Raw genomic sequence first — 26,455 nt, forward strand, 5'->3', positions numbered from 1 at the left:
TACCACACCTAAAAACCTTTATGACTAGACACATCTTATACAGACCTATCTAATGAATACCTATACCACACCTAAAAACCTTTATGACTAGACACATCTAATACATACCTATCTAATGAATACCTATACCACACCTAAAAACCTTTACGACTAGACACATCTTATACAGACCTATCTAATGAATACCTATACACCTAAAAACCTTTATGACTAGACACATCTTATACACACCATTCTAATGAATACCTATACCACACCTAAAAACCTTTATGACTAGACACATCTTATACAGACCTATCTAATGAATACCTATACCACACCTAAAAACCTTTATGACTAGACACATATTATACAAACCTATCTAATGAATACCTATACCACACCTAAAAACCTTTATGACTAGACACATCTTATACAGACCATTCTAATGAATACCTATACCACACCTAAAAACCTTTATGACTAGACACATCTTATACAGACCATTCTAATGAATACCTATACCACACCTAAAAACCTTTATGACTAGACACATCTTATACAGACCTATCTAATGAATACCTATACCACACCTAAAAACCTTTATGACTAGACACATCTTATACAGACCTATCTAATGAATACCTATACCACACCTAAAAACCTTTATGACTAGACACATCTAATACATACCTATCTAATGAATACCTATACCACACCTAAAAACCTTTATGACTAGACACATCTTATACAGACCTATCTAATGAATACCTATACCTCACTTAAAAACCTTTATGACTAGACACATCTTATACAGACCTATCTAATGAATACCTATACCACACCTAAAAACCTTTATGACTAAAATAAAACAACAGCTGTACACCTGTACACATTCAGTAGAAATTACAAGACATCAACGTACTTATTGTACTCATTCAACATATAAAAAAGTAATTCTATAAATTCATTAAAATATTATAAAAATAAATTGACAATCATGAACTAATAATAACCTTCATTGATGTATTATTGTTGTCTTGAAATGAAATTATATTCAAAGGAAGAGGTATGTATGATAAGAAAGCAGAGCTGAAATGTCAGTTGTAACTTGTATGTAACTGTGATGTCCAAATTGATGTATTTGACCAATGTAAATTAATGAGGTCAATGTCAGATAAAACCTGCCAGGCAGACATGAACACAATAAAATCATTCCATACACCAAAAGAGTCAAAGTTTTCCTTATAGTATCTTGGAAACAAATCTGTCAAAAAAAAATTAACATCAAACATTAACCATGAAATGAGGTCAAGGTCATATGAACCTTGTCAGAAGGACATGAGCACCTTCACGTCATGTTATAAGCAAAATATCGTCAACATTTTTCTTACTGATCGAAAAACAACAAAATCTTTACATTGACAAATGAACCATGTAAATTAGGGTTGCTTAAATTAACCTTGCCATAAGAACATGTACACCTTTAAATCATCCCATAGCAAATATAGCTGAACTATTGCTTATAACTGAAAAATAAATAGATTTGACCATTAAATTTTAACACTGACCAATGAATTATGAAAATAAAGTCAGGGTAAGAGACAAACCTGCAAGACAGTCATGGACACATCACAATCATTCCATACACCAAATAAGTACTATTGCTTATAAATAGTACTTGAGAAATAGACATAACTACAAAAACTCAACATTGGCTACTGAACTATAAAATGAGTTCAAGGTCAGACGAAAACCTGCACGATAAACACATTGCATACATTAAATTAAGTTTACCTATTGCTACACAGTTTGAGATATGCATTAGACCATCAAACTTTTAACTTTGACTAATCCACAAAAATAGGTGAGGTAAGGTGAACCCCATCTTGCTGACATGTCTACCTTCCCAGGATCATATATATTTACCATAATGATAATGAAGTTTTTAACGAATTGACTGGCTATACAGTTTTTAACGTAATTGACCCTGTAATTAGAGACCTTTTTTTTAGTTGTCTCCCTTAAGAGGGACATTAATTTTTTATTAACAATTAGGCGAGTAATATTTGAAAAAGACGTCTAGTTAAGGACTTTAATGCACCCACCTAACACACGGCTAATTTCTTTTTTAAATGAAAGAATAATGATTTAACTTTGATTTTTGCCCGGTCGTCACAAAATCGTACGGTGCAGTTTTTGTAAAATTGACGTTTATTTCAGAAATTAGTTGAAAATTATAAAATTACGACATATTTTTCAAGCAAAATAAATTAGTAGTATCTCTTCTTTTAGACAGAATAATTAAGTGAATTAGATTCTTAAAATAATGAAAAACAATATTTACAACTGTAAGTCCGCATGCTTTTGCATTCCTTCTAAATATTTGACATTTTGTACGAAAATTTTCATAATCCTGACCTTTTCGGATCTACAAATATTTTTTTATTAAATGCTTTTGCACTCTATCCGTTTTAGAACACACCAAATTACTCATCAGTTATCGTTTTTTCATTCAAGATCAAGACTTTATCTCAACATTTCTTAAAATCACGAATTTCTGTAATTTTATGATGTTGGTAAAATCATAATAGTTTCCGGAATCTCTTATCTATTTCGATTTCGTTTTTTTATTGAATATATTAGTCGATTTCCGTGTACTTAATAGTGCTATTAGAGTACGATAAATCATATTTAAACGGTTCTTTTTCTATCTTTAACTTCAGTTTAGCTTAAATAAATATAAAATCGTCCGAAATTAAGATCAAATCAAAGTAAAACATAGTTTTTGAGATCTGTAGAATTCATCCCTTTCTAAATAAGGAATCGTATCGGAAAATTGTAGAAAATCTTCCGAGTCGATAGTGTCAAATTTTCACAGCCCAGTTCACAATCAAACCCTTCCTATGCTAAAAAGCAAAAACTATCCGTTGATTGACACAGATGCATAGTCTGTCATGTATTTACTACATAGAAACTATGTAGTTAAACACTTAAATGAAGATACGGTTGTATTGCCGCAGTGGGAAAACGAAAAGATGAAGACTGGTCGATGAATATGAAAAAATGAAAACATTCCATTTGAAAATACAAAATATTATAAGAGTTGCTATAAATATTTCAAAAGTTAGTTTTGTCTGTACAAAGACTTTGTACTACGTGTACCAATTCTACCGACCAGTCTCTTCTCATATATCAACGAGGGCGGTAGATGTAACAACTCATTCTGATTTTTCTGTTTGTATATTTTGCAAATGTATATAAAGCCTATAAGCAAGTTACACAACTTCATAAGATATCCTCTGAGGAGCAAACTCAAGCTGTATTGAGTGTTACTACATATATCTCCTACAATGATCTGATTTACAAAATAACTCTTGTTAATTTTACTATTAAATCGTTATACCATCGAGCTTGCATCGCTAAATATTTGCTACAAAATTTGAAATCAGAAAGTAATGAGCTATTTAATTCTGAACATAAAACAGCTTTTACTAACATTTCGACGATTGAAGATGACGTGCCTGTACACAAGGAAGTATTCTGGTTAACAACTTTACTGATTACTTGATCAGTTAACCGGGCTTAATTTCTGCTCGAGGATCGCCGCCGAGAAAACTACACAATATATTATCAGCTTCAACAAAAACTAAAAATATATGGTTAGTTTATAGTTATATGTATACAGCCTCAACAAGACCAAGGTAAATCCAATATTGTATACAGTATCTCTATAATGCGGTCTTATGCCGTAATGACGGAAAATTACCCGTTTAAAATGACTGTGATATATAGTCTGTCAATTTTAAAGATCTGAGCAGTGACTGCGAAACTGGTTGCAAGCACTTTATGCAGCTACTAGTATTTTACAGAAGCAGATATAGGGTAAAGTTGTAAATCAGTCAGATGAATATCTATTATCTAAAAACATTTCACTGGACTATTCAATTGAAATTATGCCACCTGCTTTAAAAATATTTCTGTATTGTCTTTTGGATGATGGCGCATCTGCGGCAGTCAATAAAGCGTACAATATTCCTATTGACAAAGTTCTTAGATGTATGGCTTTAGTAGAATGTATATTATGTATAAATATTTTTTTTACTCTTTTTCATTTATGCTTATCATTACAAATGCACCGTATTTATGGACACACCTTTGATAACTATTAACAAGTTTGACTGATCAGGAGATTAGAAAAATTGAAAATGGGGCATACATTCTACATGGCATTATTTTTCTTCTGGGGGTCAAATTTTATCCTAGACAATGTCGACCTAACAACAAAAGCAATAAGTTCTCCGTATGACTTTGGTTGGCTAAAAGGCAACATCGGTCCGGTATGATGTCATCCAACGTTCTACAATATTTGATCTGTTCACGCATTGGTATAGGTATAGGGGAAGGGTTGAGATTCCCAAAAACATGTTTAACCCCGCCGCAATTTTGCGCCTGTCCCAAGTCAGGAGCCTCTGGCCTTTCTTAGTTTTGCATGATTTTTTATTTTAACTTCTTGAGTATATTTCGAAGCTTAGTATGACGTCCATTATCATTTCAAACTAGTACATTTTTGTTTAGGAGCCAGCTGAAGAACGCCTCCGGGTTTTGGAGTTTCTTGCTGCATTGATGACCCATTTGGTGGTCTTCGGTCGTTGCCTGCTTTTTGAACGGGTTGGTGTCTCTTCGACAAATCCCTCAATGTCCATTCCCAATTTTTAATTCAATCTGTATATAGTAGATCTTGTGTCCGCTTTGAGCAAAACCTCTGCTGGCTGTACTGATATATACCCATGCCAAGGAAGTTGTATTTGTATGGATATGTTGACCGATAAGAATGATGAGCTAACAAGTTAAAATGAAGCTATAATATTCCGATATCGCAATATTCCGACACCTAAATGATCGAACATCCCATTGGTCCGACGTTTCGATCATCTAGGTTATACGCTAACGGGATTTTAACATAAGAAAGTCAAATAAAAGGTTCCATATTAGGATACCTTGTCCTCCCTTTTGAAGCGTTGAAACAAAATATAAAAAAGTAATACTTAGTGCCAAAGTAGCCGAACGTCATCACTAGCGTAATTTAAAAAAAAGTACAAACTACTTTGTCAAGTGTTGTTTGATTAATTAGATATCTCAAGATACACGGCGGCCGACTTAATTAAAATCAAACACAGTTTGACGTACAATGAGTGATCATATTTTCCTTGTGATGTTTTATATTAAAATTGTCAATTTGTTGATATAAAAATACTAGTAGCACTTTACTCATTTTAGTAATGTTAGTTAGTACTCTTATCATATCTGATTTAGTGATGTAAATGAAATTGTGGTATGATCCAGACTCAACATATTGCACTACAATAATAAAAAAAATTTGCCCTATGATTGTCTCATCTTGAAGCAGTTGACAGGCTTTCAAACTAACAGGAGACCATACGCTTCCTCAATTTTATTGTACAGCTCAACATGGGACTTTTCTAAACAATTAAAAATACGTCATATGTTATATTTTACCCTTGCTTCAAATATTTAATTTCGGAATATTTATATCAAATTTAAAGTTATATGTTTGTAAATACGTGTAATCAAATGATATGGAGGTATCATAAGATTTAGATAATGCAAGGGCGACTATAGATACACTTGTGTGACTTAATGGTTGATTTTCAAGATTCTGAGAGAAAACGTTACGTAACATGCGTTACCGTTAAAATCAACCAAAATTAATTAATACTATGATAGAAATATATTTTCCCAACAGTAATACAGCATTTCTATAAAATTGTTTCGTTTTAGCATTTGTTTTGTCTCGATTTTTTCTCTGGAAGTATCCGAGAATTGAAATTGCACCCATGACCTTTGACCTCGATTTAAAAAAAAATGCACCATAATTTCTTTTGACGACCGGGATATTTAGAAAGTACACATTCTTAGCTTTCCAGTGATCTATAATTTAGCCGTGTGTTAGGTAGGTGCATTAAAAATGTAAATCTGGCTCTCATATCACTCGCCTAAATGAAGAGCTAGCAGAAAGAGCAAATTTACCTGTGCGTAATGCGAGTAATCTTTAAGGTTTTGAAATCTTTTAATTACATTAATTTGTTGTCTAGCTATATACTTCTTGATCAGAAATTATTTTTCATGAAAAATTAGTTAAACTGCCGATACATCTTTTTCAATTCATCATACTTTGCATTGGCAAAAGCCAATATTGTCCGGTATAGAACCAGTCTAAGATTGATAAAAGGAAGTAATTTGTTTTAAAAGTGTGTAATAACAGAATCAAATCGGTAATTGGCAAATGGACTATTGGCAAATGAAAATGAAACATTTTAACATTAGGCATAAGAAAACAAGGTATTCCTTCTGAAATATAAAACTTTAAAAAAAATAGTTAACACAGCCAAATTACTACCCTTGTGCCTGGAATCTTGGGACATGCAGGACAAAAATAACATCAGTATCTATGATTATGACTTTGACCTTCAAGCTCTATAATCCTTACTTGTCTTAAACACACTTTTAAGTGATGGTACGAAAGAAAAAACAATTTCTGTCTCCAACTTTACGCTAAAAAAAATACTGTGTTCATACAGATATGATAGTGGGGACTAACAGAAATTACAAGTATCATCACATCATTTGACCCAAAGCTTTATTCAATATATACAAAAGACACAATGTATAAAGCCTGTTTCTGTTTCACAATCAACACAAACTTTACTGAAGATAAAATTAATATTACATGTATATATAAGAATACTTTACCTTATATCACTAGATATTTGTTAACAATTTGTTTTGCATACTCTAGAGAGCCACTGGCTTGATAGATCAGTGATAAGTTGTAGGCTGCCTCTCTGCTTAAGTCATATTTACCCTTAAATATAAAACAAACAGTCATAATAATTAAACACAAACATTTTTTTGGTAAATCATATCATTGGAAAGCTTTACAAAGTCTTTATTTTATAATTTAAAAAAAAAAAATTTAACATTTTTTTTTAGGAAAAAAAAATATTGTGCCGAACAATGAGGGGGGTAGGAGGGGTCCTGACCCCGAAATCCCAGGCTTAAAAACGCGATATCTTGAGGTCCTAAATTTAAATAAATCTAAATCCTGGCATCCTGAAATTGGAAAAAAAAATTCCCAGATCCTGAAACGGTCAATCCCGAAATCCAGAGCTTAAAAATACCCAATCCCGGAGTCCCAATAAAAGTCCTATCCCCCATCTACAATGTTAACATGACAATAATATATTTAATAACCTAAAACATAACATGAAAATATTTATCAAATCAAAATGTCTACAGTATGCTAATCCACTAGTCTACATAGTTTTGTAACTGATTTAAAAAGTTTACTCAAATCAGTCAATTTTTATCTTATTTTTTGATACATTGTATTTCCTAGGTGTTTTTCAATTAAAAATGTGTGAATTTTCTATTCACTAACTACAGTTTGTTTATGAAACCATGGAAAATACCTTTAGTATTACACTATCGAAATCTCTAAAGGTACATTACAACGTTCTAAATGAACAATTACATCTTGGCATTAAACAAGCAACAATCAATCAACCTAAATTCACAAAAAAATATCTGAAAATGATCTTTATTCTTTCTCGGCACTCCTGTTTCCTCCATCAATGAAAACTGACCCTACGAAATTGCACAATAGTGTTGAAAGTGGCGTTAAACACCATTCAATCAATTAATCAACAGTTTAGATAATTACAAATGTACTGTCTACTTACATCTGGGTGTTCTTCAATAGGGGTCATTCCTAACACTTTCTTATAATAATGTACAGCTGCATATGATAGTCCTGAAAATAATGGTAAAAACAAATTATCTTATTGTTTTGAATTTTTATGAAAATATTTGTTAAGTGCTAGTTAACAACTAGTTTTGTCTATCTTTCAATTAATTTGATCAAAATTAAAGATCAATACCTGCAAACCAATAAATATAGAATTTGATACCATAACAGTAAGACTAGATAAGCTTAACACTCCACACATTCATTTCATAGATAAACAACATTTATATTGAAAGGAGTTGATCAAATTTATTATAAATTGTTTATCCATTATTATAAATAGAAAGAAATCAGTGATAACAAAAGACGATGTAAATGTTTTCCTAAATCAATAACGCGCGCTACAAAGATGGTAAACCAATATCATATCATAAAATGTCAGACAACTAACTATTCTGGTAGGACAAGATCAAATTTCATTATAATCTCAAGATAATTAAAGTTATGTGATAAATTATTCCATTATTCCTGAACTTCACAGATAGTTCAAAATCATCTAGATTACTTAACTATAAATAGTTTATTATGCATTCTCATCATGATATTTGATATCTATTTCAGATAGTCAGTGGAAATAATTTCCTCTTCTGTTTAACAGATTTACATAAAAATCAATATTAGAATTCTTATTTTCAGACAACCTGAACATTTTCATAGGCTGAAGAAAGTGAACACAGCATGTAATTCAACTCTTATCAATGTTCTGCTAAACGCCCAAACTTTGCTTATCAGCACATAGAAAAGGGATTTAAGAAACTATTAAAACTTTGTACAACTGCTAACGATTCATTATTTTAAAATCAATTTTTATCAATATTTGAATCTTATTTATAGAAAAAAAAAATGTTTTTGTTTTTTACAATTTTGATTCTTTTATAAATGATTAACAAGTATTAACGATCTTTCTAACTTTAAGTGATATTTATTTAATTTGCTATTTTTATATCTAATACTCTATATTTGATTTCTACTTCTGTCTGTAATTTTGTTATTATTTCATAAGAACTACTGAAGCATCTCCTCCTCCTTTCCCAAAGAACTTTGTAGATGGATTTACGTAAGAGCTCTTTTCCGTATCACATTTTTCAATCTGTTTATATTACAAAAGTATTTACACATGCCAATTCATTAATAAAATATGCTTACACTAAAGAACTTGAATGGGTTTTTTTCAATTACAATTTGTTCCATTATAATAGAATTCAGTGCACAAAATTAAATCAATCATTTCTATTCTAATGGAAAACCATTGAACTATATTTAATAAACACTGGCTTACAGTGTCACATTTTTCAGCAGTTACTTAAAGCTTTTTCCCTAATGCTATCAGCTGAATGTTGACCTCCAACACAAATATTATTAAAAGAGTTTCTTAAGAAACTCATAAAATAACTGATTAAATTTGGTTAAAGTTGACAAATTTTGTCTAAAACATACAAGTAATTCATATAATACAAATAAGTCTCAGTGACTTTGACCTCTGACCTCTAGGTCTGTCACATATATTAAATAGAATTAATCTCCTAATGGGAAAAGGGGAACCATATCATCAAATTGTTGAAGTTCAAAAGTAAATGGTTACCTTATTTTGTTCATCAGACATATTGAAAAATCTATAAATTTTTTCTTCAATCATTATGAATTTTACTACCTCAACCTTTAGCCTGTCACCTTGAAATACATAGCATTAGATCTCTCCTCTGACCATGAACTAAAGTGTGAACTAATGTGGATGCATAACTAACCAAAGGCTGTCAGAGCAACAGCAAACCAGATGTTTTACAGTTTATTTGTGTCCTGGCATTTTTCAATATGACATGGACCATAACTCCTGAACAGTAAAAGTGACAATCATCAATATTCCAATTTGTCATCAGTAGCAACATATCAAAATTTGTAAACAAGAACACAACTAGAAAGATTATTTTTCAATCTTCCAAGAAACATAACTCCTGAATGGTGAAAGTGAAAATCAACAATATCGTTCTTGACCTTTATTTTGTCATCAGTAACATACAACATATCAAAATTTGAAAAGCTTCGGTTGAATGGTTTAAGAGTTAAGGCACAGACATGACTGGAAAGACCATTTTTTTAATCTTTCAAGCACCATAACTCCTGAACAGTGAAAGTGAAAATCATTATATTGAACTTGATCTCCATTTTTTCATCAGTAACAACATTTTAAAATTGGAAAAGCTTTGGTTGAATGGTTCATAAGTAAATGCTTGGACATTGTTTGGCAGCCACCATGCACCCACTGTACATCCCCAAATCAATAACCAATTTTTCCTAGGAAAATCTGGTAAAAAATCTATGATCAAACATACATTTAATATCCATATTCATGATGTGAAAACACATTTATTGTAGGTGGAGCCTACAAATCTTCCTTTATACCATTTACTAGCACATGATTTAGGATTTGTTTTATACTGTAGACTCATTAATATTAGTATGATATCAATTTTTGAGGATTTCATGGTAACAGGGGAACTATGAATTACAAATTATGTAAATGAATGTATACAGACTGTGCCAATACCACAAAAATAAATATCCACAAAAACAAAACTTTTCCTTAATCCTTTTTCAAACTTTATTTCAAGTGTTATCATGCTGGTTGGAAGATTTGCATATGCAATAAATTTGGAAAGGAAGCATCCAAGGACAAAAATTCATACAAGATAATTTGTCAATAGATCACAATGCCATTTGGACACTAAATGAACTGTAAAATCTGGGCTCATTTGTTTAAATGTTTCATATTTTTAAAAGTTCACATTATGATTAAAATTGAAAAGCTTCAACTGATGTGACCACAACTTCATCATTGTTCAATTACCGTAAACCAAAACAGGACAAAATATATAATGCCAAAACAGTTTAATATTTACCACTTTACAAGTTTTCAGGAGGAATAATCATTTTCCCAAACATTGGTGGCTACTGAAACAGGCGTATGACATTTGCACCAATTTTTAAATTTTCAATCCTTCATTTGCATAACATAACATAACATATGTGCAACTGTCTAACAGTAGATGTTTATAAGGATAAATAAATAATAACATTTACCTGTAATTTACCTGTACACAAATCGGCACAAATGAAAACAAAAATTGGGGCAAGTGAATGAAAAATCAGGGTAAATGAAATGCAGATTGGCGCCAATGCAAAACACTGACTGAAACACTACTTTTTAAGTAAAGACTGCAAGTATCATTTCAGCTAAGTTATGTCTATATGGCCCTAGGTCAGGTGAGCTGATGAAAACTTTTGGTTAGAAAATATGACGGTCATTATTTGACTAATTGGTAGGGTATCGACAAATAACAAATAACATGTAAATGAGATTTCTGTAAATTCAGAAATTATTGGAAGGTTTTAATTGATGTGAATAATGTAACTGGTGAGCATTCCAATAATAAGAACTTGCATTCTGATACTTATACATATATCAACATGCAGACTTTCTGAAAAATAATTAATGTCAAAAATTCAAAATTTGCAATAAAAAATGCCTACAATAATTTCTGAATTTTTAATAAATTATCCTCATGCAACACCATATCAAATATTATTCTAATGCAATTATTTTGTATAAATGGTTCTGATTGGATGTTTGCAATAAAAAATGCCTACAATAATTTCTGAATTTTTAATAAATTATCCTCATGCAACACCATATCAAATATTATTCTAATGCAATTATTTTGTATCAATGGTTCTGATTGGATGTCAGAAAGCGTAAAATTGTCTTTCTCCTTGTTTGTAACTAAGGAAGCCGACATTTTGAATTGCGGAATGCATTGACATGTAATTTCTAAAATATGCAGGGCGCAGCTTTATACAACCGCAGAAATCGAAACCCTGAACATTTGGGGCAAGTATGGACACAACATTCAAGCTTGATACAGCTCTGAATTTGGATTGTGATTAAAAATAGTTGACACAGCAAAGGTTTCTGATACAGAAGAATGTGGTCTAATGAACTTAAAATATTTTTTTGTTTTTGAGCAATAGACTTTGCTGTTGAATATTTATCCCCTCAAAAAACAAATATTTGAAGAAAAATTTCTGAAATCTGAAATGAGAAAAAAATTACCCCCCCCCCCCCCCCCCCCCCTTAAAAATTTTCACCTCCCCGATTCCTTATTCCAAAGATAATCTCAATTTAAATTCCTAATGGAGTTGGCAACAATAACTACTCATTTAAATACATCATAAAATATTAAAATATAAAATGATATAGTCATGGTTAAAATTAATATTAATTAACAGTAACTTCTAAAAAAAAAATTTACAGCTACACATCTCAAGACAATCATCATTTCTAAATACATACTTTTCAATCAGTGTAAGGGAGGTAATCAAGTAAACATATATATAACAGTATTACAGTGTTCTTTAAATTTAAATTGGATTACCTCCCCTTTTTTGGCCCCATTCTTATTGAACCCCCCTTGAAGCAAGAACCCCAAAACTCAATTCCAGCCTTTCCTTTCTAGTAAGAAACCTTGAAGTATAATTTCAAAAATGCTAGTTTTTGGCCCCTTTTTGGCCCTTAATTCCTAGATTGTTTGCTCCATAACCTTTAAAATTAATCCCAATCTTCAACTTAATGGTATTGAACATTGTGGTTCAATTTCAGAGCAACTTGAAATACTTATACACAACTTATTGTCCTGAAACTAGATAAATGCCTGTTTTGGGCCCCTTTGGGCCCCTAATTCCTAAACTGTAGGGACCATAACCCACAAAATAAATCCCAACCTCTTTTTTTGTGGTTATGAACATTGTGTTAAAAAAATTTTGATTTCTATTCACTGATACTAAAGTTATCATCCGGAAATCATCCATCTTTGGACGACGCTGACGATGCCGCCGACGCAGATGCCAACGATGACAATGTGATACCAATATATGACCATTTTTTTTAAAAAAAATTTCTGTCGTATAAAAACACACATGTTGCACCTGCAAATCTTTTTATCAAATTTTATTACATTCTGAAGCGTCCAAGAAGCCAATAAACACCCGGTGTTTACGTTTAATGCCGGAAGCATACTTATGAAGTCACCTAGTTTAGGGACCAAAGAAGATAACATCTTTTTTGTGGAATTTCCTTAATGAAAATTTTACACTGAAGTAATGATTGAAATTTAATTGTGAATTTGTTTTGCATTAGAAAAGAGCTCACTGTATTTTATTTGAAGCTTTGCAGAGATCCACCAGTAATTTTACTGTCGCAAATACCCGTTTACCTGTCTCTGCTATGTGTTGCCAGGTAAACTAAATCTGCGACAGTAAAAGTACCGATGGACGTTGGCAAAGCTTTAAATACAATACATCTATCTCTTAAATCTTTAACTTAAAATAGATATTAATGCTGATGCTATTGGAGTTATACAATATTCTCTTATGATTATGGCCTGTTATCGTTTTTTTGCATGAATAAATATTTCTTGTATCACGAAAAAGTGATACAAAAATCTGCATTAATTTGATTGGCACATCCAGGCTCAGAAGACAACATTGCGGCATTGATATTGGCTATTCGTTAGGTCAATGATGACTTTTAAAAATTTTATTACATTCTGAAGAGTACATAAAAGTCTTAAAATGTATAATGTCAAAGTTTGACACTGGAAAAGGACATTTGACATAATACTGAAATGTGCAACAGACTAGATCAACATTTTGTGGAATTTTGAATTTTTACACATTGAAAGTGTTGACCATAAAAGAAATAGATTGAACAACTTAAAATTGGATATCCCTTGATATATCAACTCTCGTTATTTATTTTGAATAGTAATAATAAACTTGTGGAGGGCTATTTTTTTTATAATATTGGAATTAAATTAACTCCAGTTGATATTATTAGTTACATTGTGTGCTAGTGACCTAATATGGTATATATGGGGTCAGTAAATTCCATATGGGGTGAGAGTGAAGCTCGAATCCCCATATGGAACTTACTGACCCCATATATACCGTATTACGTCACTAGCACACTATGTAACAAATTTATCTTACCGACTATCTTAACGCGTGAAATTAAGACTAGTGATTCTCAAAATGAGCAAGTCTTCAATACTGTTAGCATTAAGAAAATACTTCCATTGATCCTACAAAAACAGATGCCAACAATAACGACTTGTAAGGTTTAAATGTGTTTTATGAATTTATTTCAATCTTAATCATCAATTTCTTCGTCTCTTGGAACTTTTAAGTTTTTTTCTCAGTACCGTTTTGTTTTGATAAAGGGACATAACACCATTATTAACCGTGTATGAAATAAGCCCCGCCCCCTTCTTACCTAATATGGAATATAAAGGGACGTAACTCCACTACTAACCGTGTATGAGATAAGCCCCGCCCCCCACTAACCTTATATCAAATATACACGGTTTGCACACAGACGCTTTTAACCAATCATATTCCTGGAAATGTATAGGAGGTAAGTATCTACTTACATGCATTTGTAGCAAGAGAAACAATAACATAATTATTAAAGAAACCTACCTAACATGTGTAATGCTCTACCAATATTGTAATATGGTTCCTGAGTTTCACCTCTCAATTCCAAATAATGATTCAGAAATGCCAGACCCTGCAAATTATTAAATTACTTAACTTTCAACTTTAAATTAAACTATAACAATCTATATGGAAGTACCGTATTATAACATAAAAAAAATGTGAAAACATGCAAAATGAACAAAAATAAATTGCTATCTTTTTATGTCTCAGCCTATGTCAATATCTTTTTTCTAAAAATAAAAAATCATTTGCTGGAAAATCCACTGCAAAATATGATGATCACCTGCCTCATCAGTAAGAGAAGATTAAATTGAGCATGTGGTGTGAAAGTTAAACACTAACAAGCTCAAAGAATATTGAGGTGCAGTTTAAGTGAGTTATTTTTCATTATTAGAATAAAAAAAATACGGCGAAAAAAGGAACAAAAAGGAGTTGTACATGTTTACTTGATAAGCATACTGATTGAAATAAATAATTCTTGGTCTCTCCTTGGCAAAGGGAGATAACTCAAATGCATATTCTTAATGTGGTATCAATTCTACACAGTTGGGGTTTTTCATTAATAAACTTATTTTCTTCACAGAAGTTTTGCATGAACAAGAATATATACCATCGTAACAAATGATCCTTTACATATATTTCAAAAATCCTGTCAATACTGAGGGACTTAGTTTGAATCCCACATATGGCATCGTGTAACAGAATAAATAATAAAATTACTTTTTAATAAATGGTGTGCTTACCTGTGTTAAAAGGAAATGTTTTTTAGCAGAGAACTTTTGTCCTGCAAGATGGATGAATGTTATCCCTATACACAGACTGACCAATGGATTGTCTGGCCAGGCTCTCATTACTGCTACATATTCACCTGACAAAATCAATTATAATATAAATCAAACTTCGCAAAGAATAGGTAAAACAGAAAATATGAGCCTTTATCTTTAAACAAATGATAACTTTTCATTCATCAGTACAAGGTTTATCTGCTTATGACTTTATTACAAACTTTGCTAACGAATATTTACACCTTATTACTTACCTAAAGCATACATATATGTTCCAGATATTGAGGCGTTATGACCATTTAACAAAGCAAATAACTCACCTAAAGCATACATATATGTTCCAGATATTGAGGCATTATGACCATTTAACAAAGGAAATAACTCACCTAAAGCATACATATATGTTCCTGATATTGAGGCATTATGACCATTTAACAAAGCAAATAACTCACCTAAAGCATACATATATGTTCCAGATATTGAGGCATTATGACCATTTAACAAAGTAAATAACTCACCTAAAGCATACATATATGTTCCAGATATTGAGGCATTATGACCATTTAACAAAGTAAATAACTCACCTAAAGCATACATATATGTTCCAGATATTGAGGCATTATGACCATTCAACAAAGTAAATGACTCACCTAAAGCATACATATATGTTCCAGATATTGAGGCATTGTGACCATTTAACAAAGTAAATGACTCACCTAAAGCATACATATATGTTCCAGATATTGAGGCATTGTGACCATTTAACAAAGCAAATAACTCACCTAAAGCATACATATATGTTCCAGATATTGAGGCATTGTGACCATTTAACAAAGTAAATAACTCACCTAAAGCATACATATATGTTCCAGATATTGAGGCATTGTGACCATTTAACAAAGCAAATAACTCACCTAAAGCATACATATATGTTCCAGATATTGAGGCATTATGACCATTTAACAAAGCAAATAACTCACCTAAAGCATACATATATGTTCCAGATATTGAGGCATTATGACCATTTAACAAAGCAAATAACTCACCTAAAGCATACATATATGTTCCAGATATTGAGGCATTATGACCATTTAACAAAGTAAATAACTCACCTAAAGCATACATATATGTTCCAGATATTGAGGCATTGTGACCATTTAACAAAGCAAATAACTCACCTAAAGCATACATATATGTTCCAGATATTGAGGCATTGTGACCATTTAACAAAGCAAATAACTCACCTAAAGCATACATATATGTTCCAGATATTGAGGCATTATGACCATTTAACAAAGTAAATAACTCACCTAAAGCATACATATATGTTCCAGATATTGAGGCATTGTGACCATTTAACAAAGCAAATAACTCACCTAAAGCATACATATATGTTCCAGATATTGAGGCATTGTGACCATTTAACAAAGTAAATAACTCACCTAAAGCATACATATATGTTCCAGATATTGAGGCATTGTGACCATTTAACAAAGGAAATAACTCACCTAAAGCATACATATATGTTCCAGATATTGAGGCATTGTGACCATTTAACAAAGCAAATAACTCACCTAAAGCATACATATATGTTCCAGATATTGAGGCATTGTGACCATTTAACAAAGTAAATAACTCACCTAAAGCATACATATATGTTCCAGATATTGAGGCATTATGACCATTTAACAAAGCAAATAACTCACCTAAAGCATACATATATGTTCCAGATATTGAGGCATTGTGACCATTTAACAAAGTAAATAACTCACCTAAAGCATACATATATGTTCCAGATATTGAGGCATTGTGACCATTTAACAAAGCAAATAACTCACCTAAAGCATACATATATGTTCCAGATATTGAGGCATTATGACCATTTAACAAAGTAAATAACTCACCTAAAGCATACATATATGTTCCAGATATTGAGGCATTATGACCATTTAACAAAGTAAATAACTCACCTAAAGCATACATATATGTTCCAGATATTGAGGCATTATGACCATTTAACAAAGTAAATAACTCACCTAAAGCATTATGACCATTTAACAAAGTAAATAACTTACCTAAAGCATACATATATGTTCCAGATATTGAGGCATTATGACCATTTAACAAAGTAAATAACTCACCTAAAGCATACATATATGTTCCAGATATTGAGGCGTTATGACCATTTAACAAAGCAAATAACTCACCTAAAGCATACATATATGTTCCAGATATTGAGGCATTGTGACCATTTAACAAAGCAAATAACTCACCTAAAGCATACATATATGTTCCAGATATTGAGGCATTGTGACCATTTAACAAAGCAAATAACTCACCTAAAGCATACATATATGTTCCAGATATTGAGGCATTGTGACCATTTAACAAAGCAAATAACTCACCTAAAGCATACATATATGTTCCAGATATTGAAGCATTATGACCATTTAACAAAGTAAATAACTTACCTAAAGCATACATATATGTTCCAGATATTGAGGCGTTATGACCATTTAACAAAGCAAATAACTCACCTAAAGCATACATATATGTTCCAGATATTGAGGCGTTATGACCATTTAACAAAGTAAATAACTTACCTAAAGCATACATATATGTTCCAGATATTGAGGCATTATGACCATTTAACAAAGCAAATAACTCACCTAAAGCATACATATATGTTCCAGATATTGAGGCATTGTGACCATTTAACAAAGCAAATAACTCACCTAAAGCATACATATATGTTCCAGATATTGAGGCATTGTGACCATTTAACAAAGCAAATAACTCACCTAAAGCATACATATATGTTCCAGATATTGAGGCATTGTGACCATTTAACAAAGCAAATAACTCACCTAAAGCATACATATATGTTCCAGATATTGAGGCATTATGACCATTTAACAAAGTAAATAACTCACCTAAAGCATACATATATGTTCCAGATATTGAGGCATTATGACCATTTAACAAAGCAAATAACTCACCTAAAGCATACATATATGTTCCAGATATTGAGGCATTGTGACCATTTAACAAAGTAAATAACTCACCTAAAGCATACATATATGTTCCAGATATTGAGGCATTGTGACCATTTAACAAAGTAAATAACTCACCTAAAGCATACATATATGTTCCAGATATTGAGGCATTATGACCATTTAACAAAGTAAATAACTCACCTAAAGCATACATATATGTTCCAGATATTGAGGCATTATGACCATTTAACAAAGTAAATAACTCACCTAAAGCATACATATATGTTCCAGATATTGAGGCATTATGACCATTTAACAAAGTAAATAACTCACCTAAAGCATTATGACCATTTAACAAAGTAAATAACTTACCTAAAGCATACATATATGTTCCAGATATTGAGGCATTATGACCATTTAACAAAGTAAATAACTCACCTAAAGCATACATATATGTTCCAGATATTGAGGCGTTATGACCATTTAACAAAGCAAATAACTCACCTAAAGCATACATATATGTTCCAGATATTGAGGCATTGTGACCATTTAACAAAGCAAATAACTCACCTAAAGCATACATATATGTTCCAGATATTGAGGCATTGTGACCATTTAACAAAGCAAATAACTCACCTAAAGCATACATATATGTTCCAGATATTGAGGCATTGTGACCATTTAACAAAGCAAATAACTCACCTAAAGCATACATATATGTTCCAGATATTGAAGCATTATGACCATTTAACAAAGTAAATAACTTACCTAAAGCATACATATATGTTCCAGATATTGAGGCGTTATGACCATTTAACAAAGCAAATAACTCACCTAAAGCATACATATATGTTCCAGATATTGAGGCGTTATGACCATTTAACAAAGTAAATAACTTACCTAAAGCATACATATATGTTCCAGATATTGAGGCATTATGACCATTTAACAAAGCAAATAACTCACCTAAAGCATACATATATGTTCCAGATATTGAGGCATTGTGACCATTTAACAAAGCAAATAACTCACCTAAAGCATACATATATGTTCCAGATATTGAGGCATTGTGACCATTTAACAAAGCAAATAACTCACCTAAAGCATACATATATGTTCCAGATATTGAGGCATTGTGACCATTTAACAAAGCAAATAACTCACCTAAAGCATACATATATGTTCCAGATATTGAGGCATTATGACCATTTAACAAAGTAAATAACTCACCTAAAGCATACATATATGTTCCAGATATTGAGGCATTATGACCATTTAACAAAGCAAATAACTCACCTAAAGCATACATATATGTTCCAGATATTGAGGCATTATGACCATTTAACAAAGCCACTGGTATATGATCTGGATTCTACAAACAAAATTAAATTATATTGATTAATTTAGCCAAAGGATCAGACATTTTTTTTTTAAAGAATTATTGTAATTTTCAAAAATTTAGGAATCTGAATTAATTTTCAAGATAATCCCACAGGTTTGAAAAGAAATGATAACATGGGATTCTGTAACCATACCTGCCAACATTTGTGACACAATAGCTTGCATTACTAAACAGTAAGAAACAATAAACTTGAGAGTTTATACAAATTGTGGATTCAATTTGCTCATTTGTTCAATTATAATCCATATGTGACAAACATGATAGAATGTTGATTTGTGAACTAACATCAAAAATATTCATCAGAACATTATATTTATTTTCTTTTTCTTTTTTTTATGTATTAACTTAATGTTTTCATTACTAAAATTTAATTTTGGATGTAACGCGTCTTCTGATTGGCTGACATTATTTTGTTACCAACCCATAGACATAATTTAGTCATGTGACCGTGACGTCATCAACATTTTTTCGTGGTTTTCTACAGTTTAAATGGAATTTAGAATTAAATTATAAGAAATGACTGTAATATTTTTCTGTCTATTCGAAATAACATAAAAAATGTGGTGCACACTGATAAATAACCTGCTACGCGAGTTATTCAGTGTGCACCAAATTTTTTTATGTTATTTCTTCATAGACAGAAAAATATTACAGTCATTCCTTAAATAAATGTACAGATTTCAAAAACTAGAGGCTCTAAAGAGCCTGTGTCGCTCACCTTGGTCTATGTGAATATTAAACACAGGACGCAGATGGATTCATGACAAAATTGTGTGATAGTGATGTGTTTGTACATCTTACTTTACTGAACATTCTTGCTGCTTACAATTATTTCTATCTACAATTAACTTGGCCACGTAGTTTCAGAGAAGATTTTTGTAAAGGATTACTAAGATTTACGAAAAATGGTTAAAAATTGACTATAAAGGGCAATAACTCCTAAAGGGGTCAACTGACCATTTCGGTCATGTTGACTTATTCGTAGATCTTACTTTGCTGACATTTATTGTTTTTACAGTTTATCTCTATCTATAATAATATTCAAGATAATAACCAAAAACAGCAAAATTTCCTTAAAATTACCAATTCAGGGGCAGCAACCCAACAACAGGTTGTCCGATTCATCTGAAAATGTCAGGGCAGATAGATCTTGACCTGATAAACAATTTTACTCCATGTCAGATTTGCTTTAAATGCTTTGATTTTTGAGTTATAAGCCAAAAACTGAATTTTACTCCTATGTTCTATTTTTAGCTATGGCGGCCATCTTGGTTGGTTGGCCAGGTCACGCCACACATTTTTTAAACTATATACCAAAACAATGATTGTGGCCAAGTTTGGTTTAATTCCGCCCAGTAGTTTCAGAGGAGAAGATTTTTGTAAAAGATTACTAAGATTTACGAAAAATGGTTAAAAATTGACTATAAAGGGCAATAACTCCTAAAGAGGTCAACTGACCATTTCGGTCATGTTGACTTATTTGTAAATCTTACTTTGCTGAACATTATTGCTGTTTACAGTTTATCTCTATCTATAATAATATTCAAGATAATAACCAAAAACAGCAAAATTGCCTTAAAATTACCAATTCAGGGGCAGCAACCCAACAACAGGTTGTCCGATTCATCTGAAAATTTCAGGGCAGATAGATCTTGACCTGATGAACAATTTTACCCCATGTCAGTTTTGCTCTTAATGCTTTGGTTTTTGAGTTATAAGCCAAAAACTGCATTTTACCCCTATGTTCTATTTTTAGCTGTGGCGGCCATCTTGGTTGATTGACCGGGTCATCGGACACATTTTTTAAACTAGATACCCCAATGATGATTGTGGCCAAGTTTGGTCAAATTTGGCCCAGTAGTTTCAGAGGAGAAGATTTTTGTAAAAGTTAACGACGCGGGACGACGACAGAAGCCGGACACCGGACGCCGGACGCCAAGTGATGAGAAAAGCTCACTTGGCCCTTCGGGCCAGGTGAGCTAAAAAATGAAAATTAAAAAAAAAAATAGAACTGGTCCGAGACCACAATTGTCGTCCCTTGATTTTCGTTGTTCACGAATATAGTCCCTAGTGTTGACAGTGGGTTACTTGCCATTAATTTTTATACCCCTTCCAAATTTATTTCTCCATGTTTAATGTCTCAAATTGCAAGTAGGGGGGGTGAAATTACACTGTAAAAAAATTTGGGTCCAGAATTTTAAAGGAAAGTAGTGATTTGGTCCAGCTGAAAAAGGTTGAAAATTAGCACTTCGGAAGCTGTCAAAAGATTTCAAGACGCCCTAAACATAAAATTGTCCATATTTTGAGTTAGAGCCGATGAAGTTTTCTATAATTTTGATATAATTTGTCCCAAAAGTAGTACAACACACTGTAAAAGTTTCTTTGAGAAAGCGCAGGTGGGATTTTTTTTATTTTCATTTATGTTCTAAAAGAAATGCACTACGAAATAATTGTGTTCTCGGACCTACTATACCTGTATTAAATATCTGAGAGAAAATTTATTATGTCTGCTTTCTGTGCTGATCAACAAACACTGGTTTAATAAATTCCATACTTGATTATTATCTGGATCCTAAAACAATAAAATTAAAAATGATCAACTTATGATTAAATCATTGGAAATATTTGTTGTTAAAAATCAAGAAATAAATGAACTATTGCTATCAGCATAGACATCGATTTCAGATTTGATGTGAATGAAGTTTAACAAGATTGTATTCAGGTTGGGAGTCAGTTATACTGTGGGTTCCATTTCTTGTGGATAGATGAAATTTTATCTTATTGGATATTTTATTTAGTTGTTTTGTCAAAATTTGTTCGTTTAACAATTTAAAATTGCCCTCTGTACTTGAAGTTTTATAAACTAGCTTATACAAACCTTATAACACAAATCTCTTATAAAACTGAAGGCAAATTTTCCATTTTTTGTCAGCAAACAAGCTAGGAAACACATGAATTCTGCTTGCTGAAATAGAACCACAGACTAAGCTGTAAACAATTCTTTGCTTACAGTGTATGAACATTTTCACTTCCTTTTCTTCCTTCATTACTTCAAACAAAAAATGCCTGTATTCAAAATAACATTATTCCCTTTTTACTTGTAACATTAATTTATAGGGTAACAGATTATTGAAATATTATTCTTCTGTAAAAACATTCATGTAAGTTGGAAAAATATTAAAAAATATTTGCTCTAGTTTGTAAATGTAAAAAATAAGAATTAAGAAATTAGTCTTACATTTGTTAAATGTTGAAACTTACCTTAGATTTTCTGACATCATCCAAAATGTAAGGGCAATTCATTGCAAATACTGATAATTCAAGTAGATCATCATAACGTTTTAATCCATGTAATGTTTCATATACCTATAAAGATATATAGAGAGTTAGTAATTAATTGAATAAGAATATGAATGCTAACTTCTCCAATATAGGATCTTTTAAATAGCACATATAAATACAGGTAATACAAAATGTATGAAGGGAAGTACTGACTGTTAGCAAGCCTATTTTATCCAAGTACCTTAAAACATCTCAAAATTTAAATAACAGATAAATAATCATCTTCAAAAATAACTTGTTTAAGGATTAAATTTTTTTTAAATAAACATTTGTCTGTAGTAAACAGAAGTATATGTTTTCATTTAAAAAAAACATAAAACACCCAATAACATCTTGTTAGACAACAAGTTAGACTTTGAGCTACTGCTCACAAAAATGATAGGCTGCTATAAATATGATGCATCTGGTAAACATGAAGTGTAACAGCACTAGATGTGAAAATGCTCCATTGGAGTCATTTATCCACTATCTTCTAAAAGTATGAATAATAGGTAATGTGGGAATATACATAAATGATACAATCAATAACAAAAATACTCAAAAGATTTAAAGAGGTCTACATCTAGATCATGGAATATGTCAAAAATGTTGAATAATATGTTTTCAATGTTATTTTTAAGGTATGTAATTAAATTTAAAATCTTCGTCATACATAACTTACTTTTACAAACACATCCCAGATATCATCTACTGACAACTCTGTCTTCAATGCACCTGAAACAGTTCACATTTTTATTTGAAATAAGATGTTCATATTTATATTAATTGTAGATAATATTATATCAAAACTGATTATTTGAATGAAATATAATATAATGACATATATCTGACAGAAAAAGGTCCAAATTACACAGTAGGTTTAAACTTTAATTTTTCCTTAAATTTGAATTACCAAACAATGTTTTAACATTTTAACATAATATTCATCATATTTGCAAGATAGAATAATAACTTACTTTTTCCTTCCTTCAAGTGTTCAGATAAATAGTCTAATTTATGTTTCTTGGTCTTAAAACTGAATACAACTGAAAAAAAAAGCATTTTGTATTAAATAAAACATTAAAATTTGTTTTCAACTGACATAGCATCTTTTAATATTACCTCTACATAAGGAAATTTGATTTATTAAATTATAGTTTATACACAATACAATGTATCTGTTATCAATGATTTCAGCAGGCAGGTATCTAGTTTATTCTTAGGAAATTACATAACATCTATTTTTAGCTTAGTAGGAATAGTGCCCTAGAGGGGGGTTAGAGTATTGTTGATGAATTGAGAGGAAGCATCGTTGTATTTGATGCAATTACAATCAGTTATCCCACCCACCAGCCCCAACTACACCTGTGCATTAACTGGGTATTTAGCTTACGTGATAGGTATGATATGGATGTATTAAAATATGTTAAAATTTAAAGGTGTTACTCTAAGTTACAGTCAGACCAATATTGTGTAATTCTGACTGCAAGTTCTTGGTATTTCTGTTATTTCTGTTTAGAATATTCATATAGTTGTTTAGTTTGTTATATTTTCATTCAAGCTAAAGTGTTTTCATGCAATGCATTCCTGCAAAGTCTAAAATATATCATCTATACAAATTGAAGTTATAGAAAGAGTGATTTGAAATTGCTATATGACATGTTATATTTTCTTTTATATATCTTGTTTGTTAGTTTAAATATATATATATATTTGTTCATCTCTTGTTTAGGGGCTACTCTTATGGAAATGATATGTGCCTTTGCTTTTAATTCCAGGGGAATCATACTCCCCCAATTCAATAATACAGATAGGTAGTTCCTGTCGAGGAACAAATTGTATTTTAAGTAGTATTTTTACTACGCTGGGATCGCCCAGGAGCAATTAGGTTCATTCCTGGGGATCGCCCCAGGAATTAGGTTCATTCCTGTCGAGGAACAAATAGGTTCATTCCTGGGGATCGCCCCAGGAACTAGGTTCATTCCTGGGGGTTGCCTCAGGAATTAGGTCCATTCCTGTCGAGGAAAATAGGTTCATTCCTGGGGATCGCCCCAGGAACTAGGTTCATTCCTAGGGATCACCCCAGGAAATAGGTTCATTCCTGGGGATCGCCACAGGAACATTTTTTACTAATCGCTTATTTTTATTTTTTCATATTTTGATAAGTTTTGAATTTATTTTCTCATATTTTGAATAGTTTGAAATGTTTATTTCAATTTTCTTAAGTGAATGAGTAGCCCCCAGAAAGCCAATAATGTATTATATAGTTTGTCATACAATGTAGAAAGATATGTACTGTTATGATACAGTTTATTTAGTTGTAGTTTTAGTATGTTTTGATATTTTATTAATAAACATAAATCTTAAATTGTGTTGTGTATAAAATGTAAACAATTCAATATGATACATTTAGTATAAACTTAACAAGGCGGTAGCCCAAATCAAGTTATTTTGAAATTGTTAACTGCCTTTAGAATAGGTTAATTGGGGATTAATACTTCTTTCTTTTCATAAAATTTGATAGTGCTCAGGATTGTTATAGGTTATCACAATACAATTATACGTAATATAAACTTTTTGATTCTGTGACCATTTCAGTACTACTGTAGATAAATGAAACATGTTATTTGGAAAAAGAAGTAAGACTTCTGGCATTGGCATTACAGGATGAAAATATGAAGAAATACTTACATCACTTGGCCAACAAAGCCTTTGATAAATTATAGAATGCAACATGCTGATGGTTAGTGGAGAGTTTGCTAAAGAACTGAGATGCACTATTTATCAAGTGAGTTATCTCAATACAAGGCTTTTAAAATCTAGCATCTTGTCATACAAATGAAGCTTATCTATCAATACATGTGACACATAAACAGTTTACAGGACTAAACCAATCAATGTTAATATTTACAGACCTCTGAGGAATGATGGAGATGTTAAATCTTTAAACATGTGACACATCAACAGTTTACAGGACTGAACCAATTCATCATGTTTATTTTGTGACAACAAAAGGTGACATTTATGTAGCAGTAAGGTCTGTTCCTATAAAACACAAAATTTACATTGCTATTAATAAACTTAAAATTATTTGATCCATTATTTTTTTAAGCCTCACTCATATTGTCATTCAAATGTTGTTTTCAGTTTAATCCAAAGTTATAATTATCAAAATTTATATAATCATTCATAATTTTATTCATTATTTTTATTTTGTGACTGCATGAAGTTTGACTTCTAATTATCATAAGGAAAATTCATGCAATTTCTACTTGATTTTACCTTATTTGTTAGGTTAAAAAAAATATTATCATAAAAAGACAGAGGTTTCTCTAAATCTATAGCCAACAATTCAGAGATTCAATACTAGAATCTGTTATCATTTTACTGTTAGACAGAAGGTTTTTATCTTTTTTTATAGTAATATTGACCAATTAAAGAACAGCTCCCTTTATTGATTGATTAAAGGCTGCTTATTGTCTAGCAGCAAATATCACATGCATATTTCAGAGGAGTCTAATGTTAATGAGATATGACAATATTTTGCAGAGACACTGAGTCAGCTTTGCTAGAGCAAAACCTATCATCAGTCTGC

General features: G+C 31.2%; 1 protein-coding gene across 1 annotated transcript in view; it reads right to left on the reverse strand.

Annotated features, from left to right (window-relative positions):
- LOC139518207 (general transcription factor 3C polypeptide 3-like) overlaps nt 1–26,455 on the reverse strand; it is a 65,514-nt gene that overhangs the window by 13,754 nt on the left and 25,305 nt on the right. The window contains exons 17-27 of the mRNA XM_071309895.1: nt 25,776–25,905; nt 23,838–23,906; nt 23,543–23,595; nt 22,801–22,905; nt 22,418–22,504; nt 22,013–22,111; nt 19,434–19,509; nt 15,100–15,224; nt 14,339–14,426; nt 7,743–7,813; nt 6,754–6,865 (exon numbers count right to left, since the gene is read on the reverse strand). Of these exons, the coding sequence (XP_071165996.1) occupies nt 6,755–6,865; nt 7,743–7,813; nt 14,339–14,426; nt 15,100–15,224; nt 19,434–19,509; nt 22,013–22,111; nt 22,418–22,504; nt 22,801–22,905; nt 23,543–23,595; nt 23,838–23,906; nt 25,776–25,905 (1,014 nt within the window). The 3' untranslated portion in view covers nt 6,754. The remainder of the gene's footprint in view (nt 1–6,753; nt 6,866–7,742; nt 7,814–14,338; nt 14,427–15,099; nt 15,225–19,433; nt 19,510–22,012; nt 22,112–22,417; nt 22,505–22,800; nt 22,906–23,542; nt 23,596–23,837; nt 23,907–25,775; nt 25,906–26,455) is intronic.

This window comes from Mytilus edulis, chromosome 1, assembly GCF_963676685.1.
Source record: "Mytilus edulis chromosome 1, xbMytEdul2.2, whole genome shotgun sequence".
NCBI classification, from domain to species: Eukaryota; Metazoa; Mollusca; class Bivalvia; order Mytilida; family Mytilidae; genus Mytilus; species Mytilus edulis.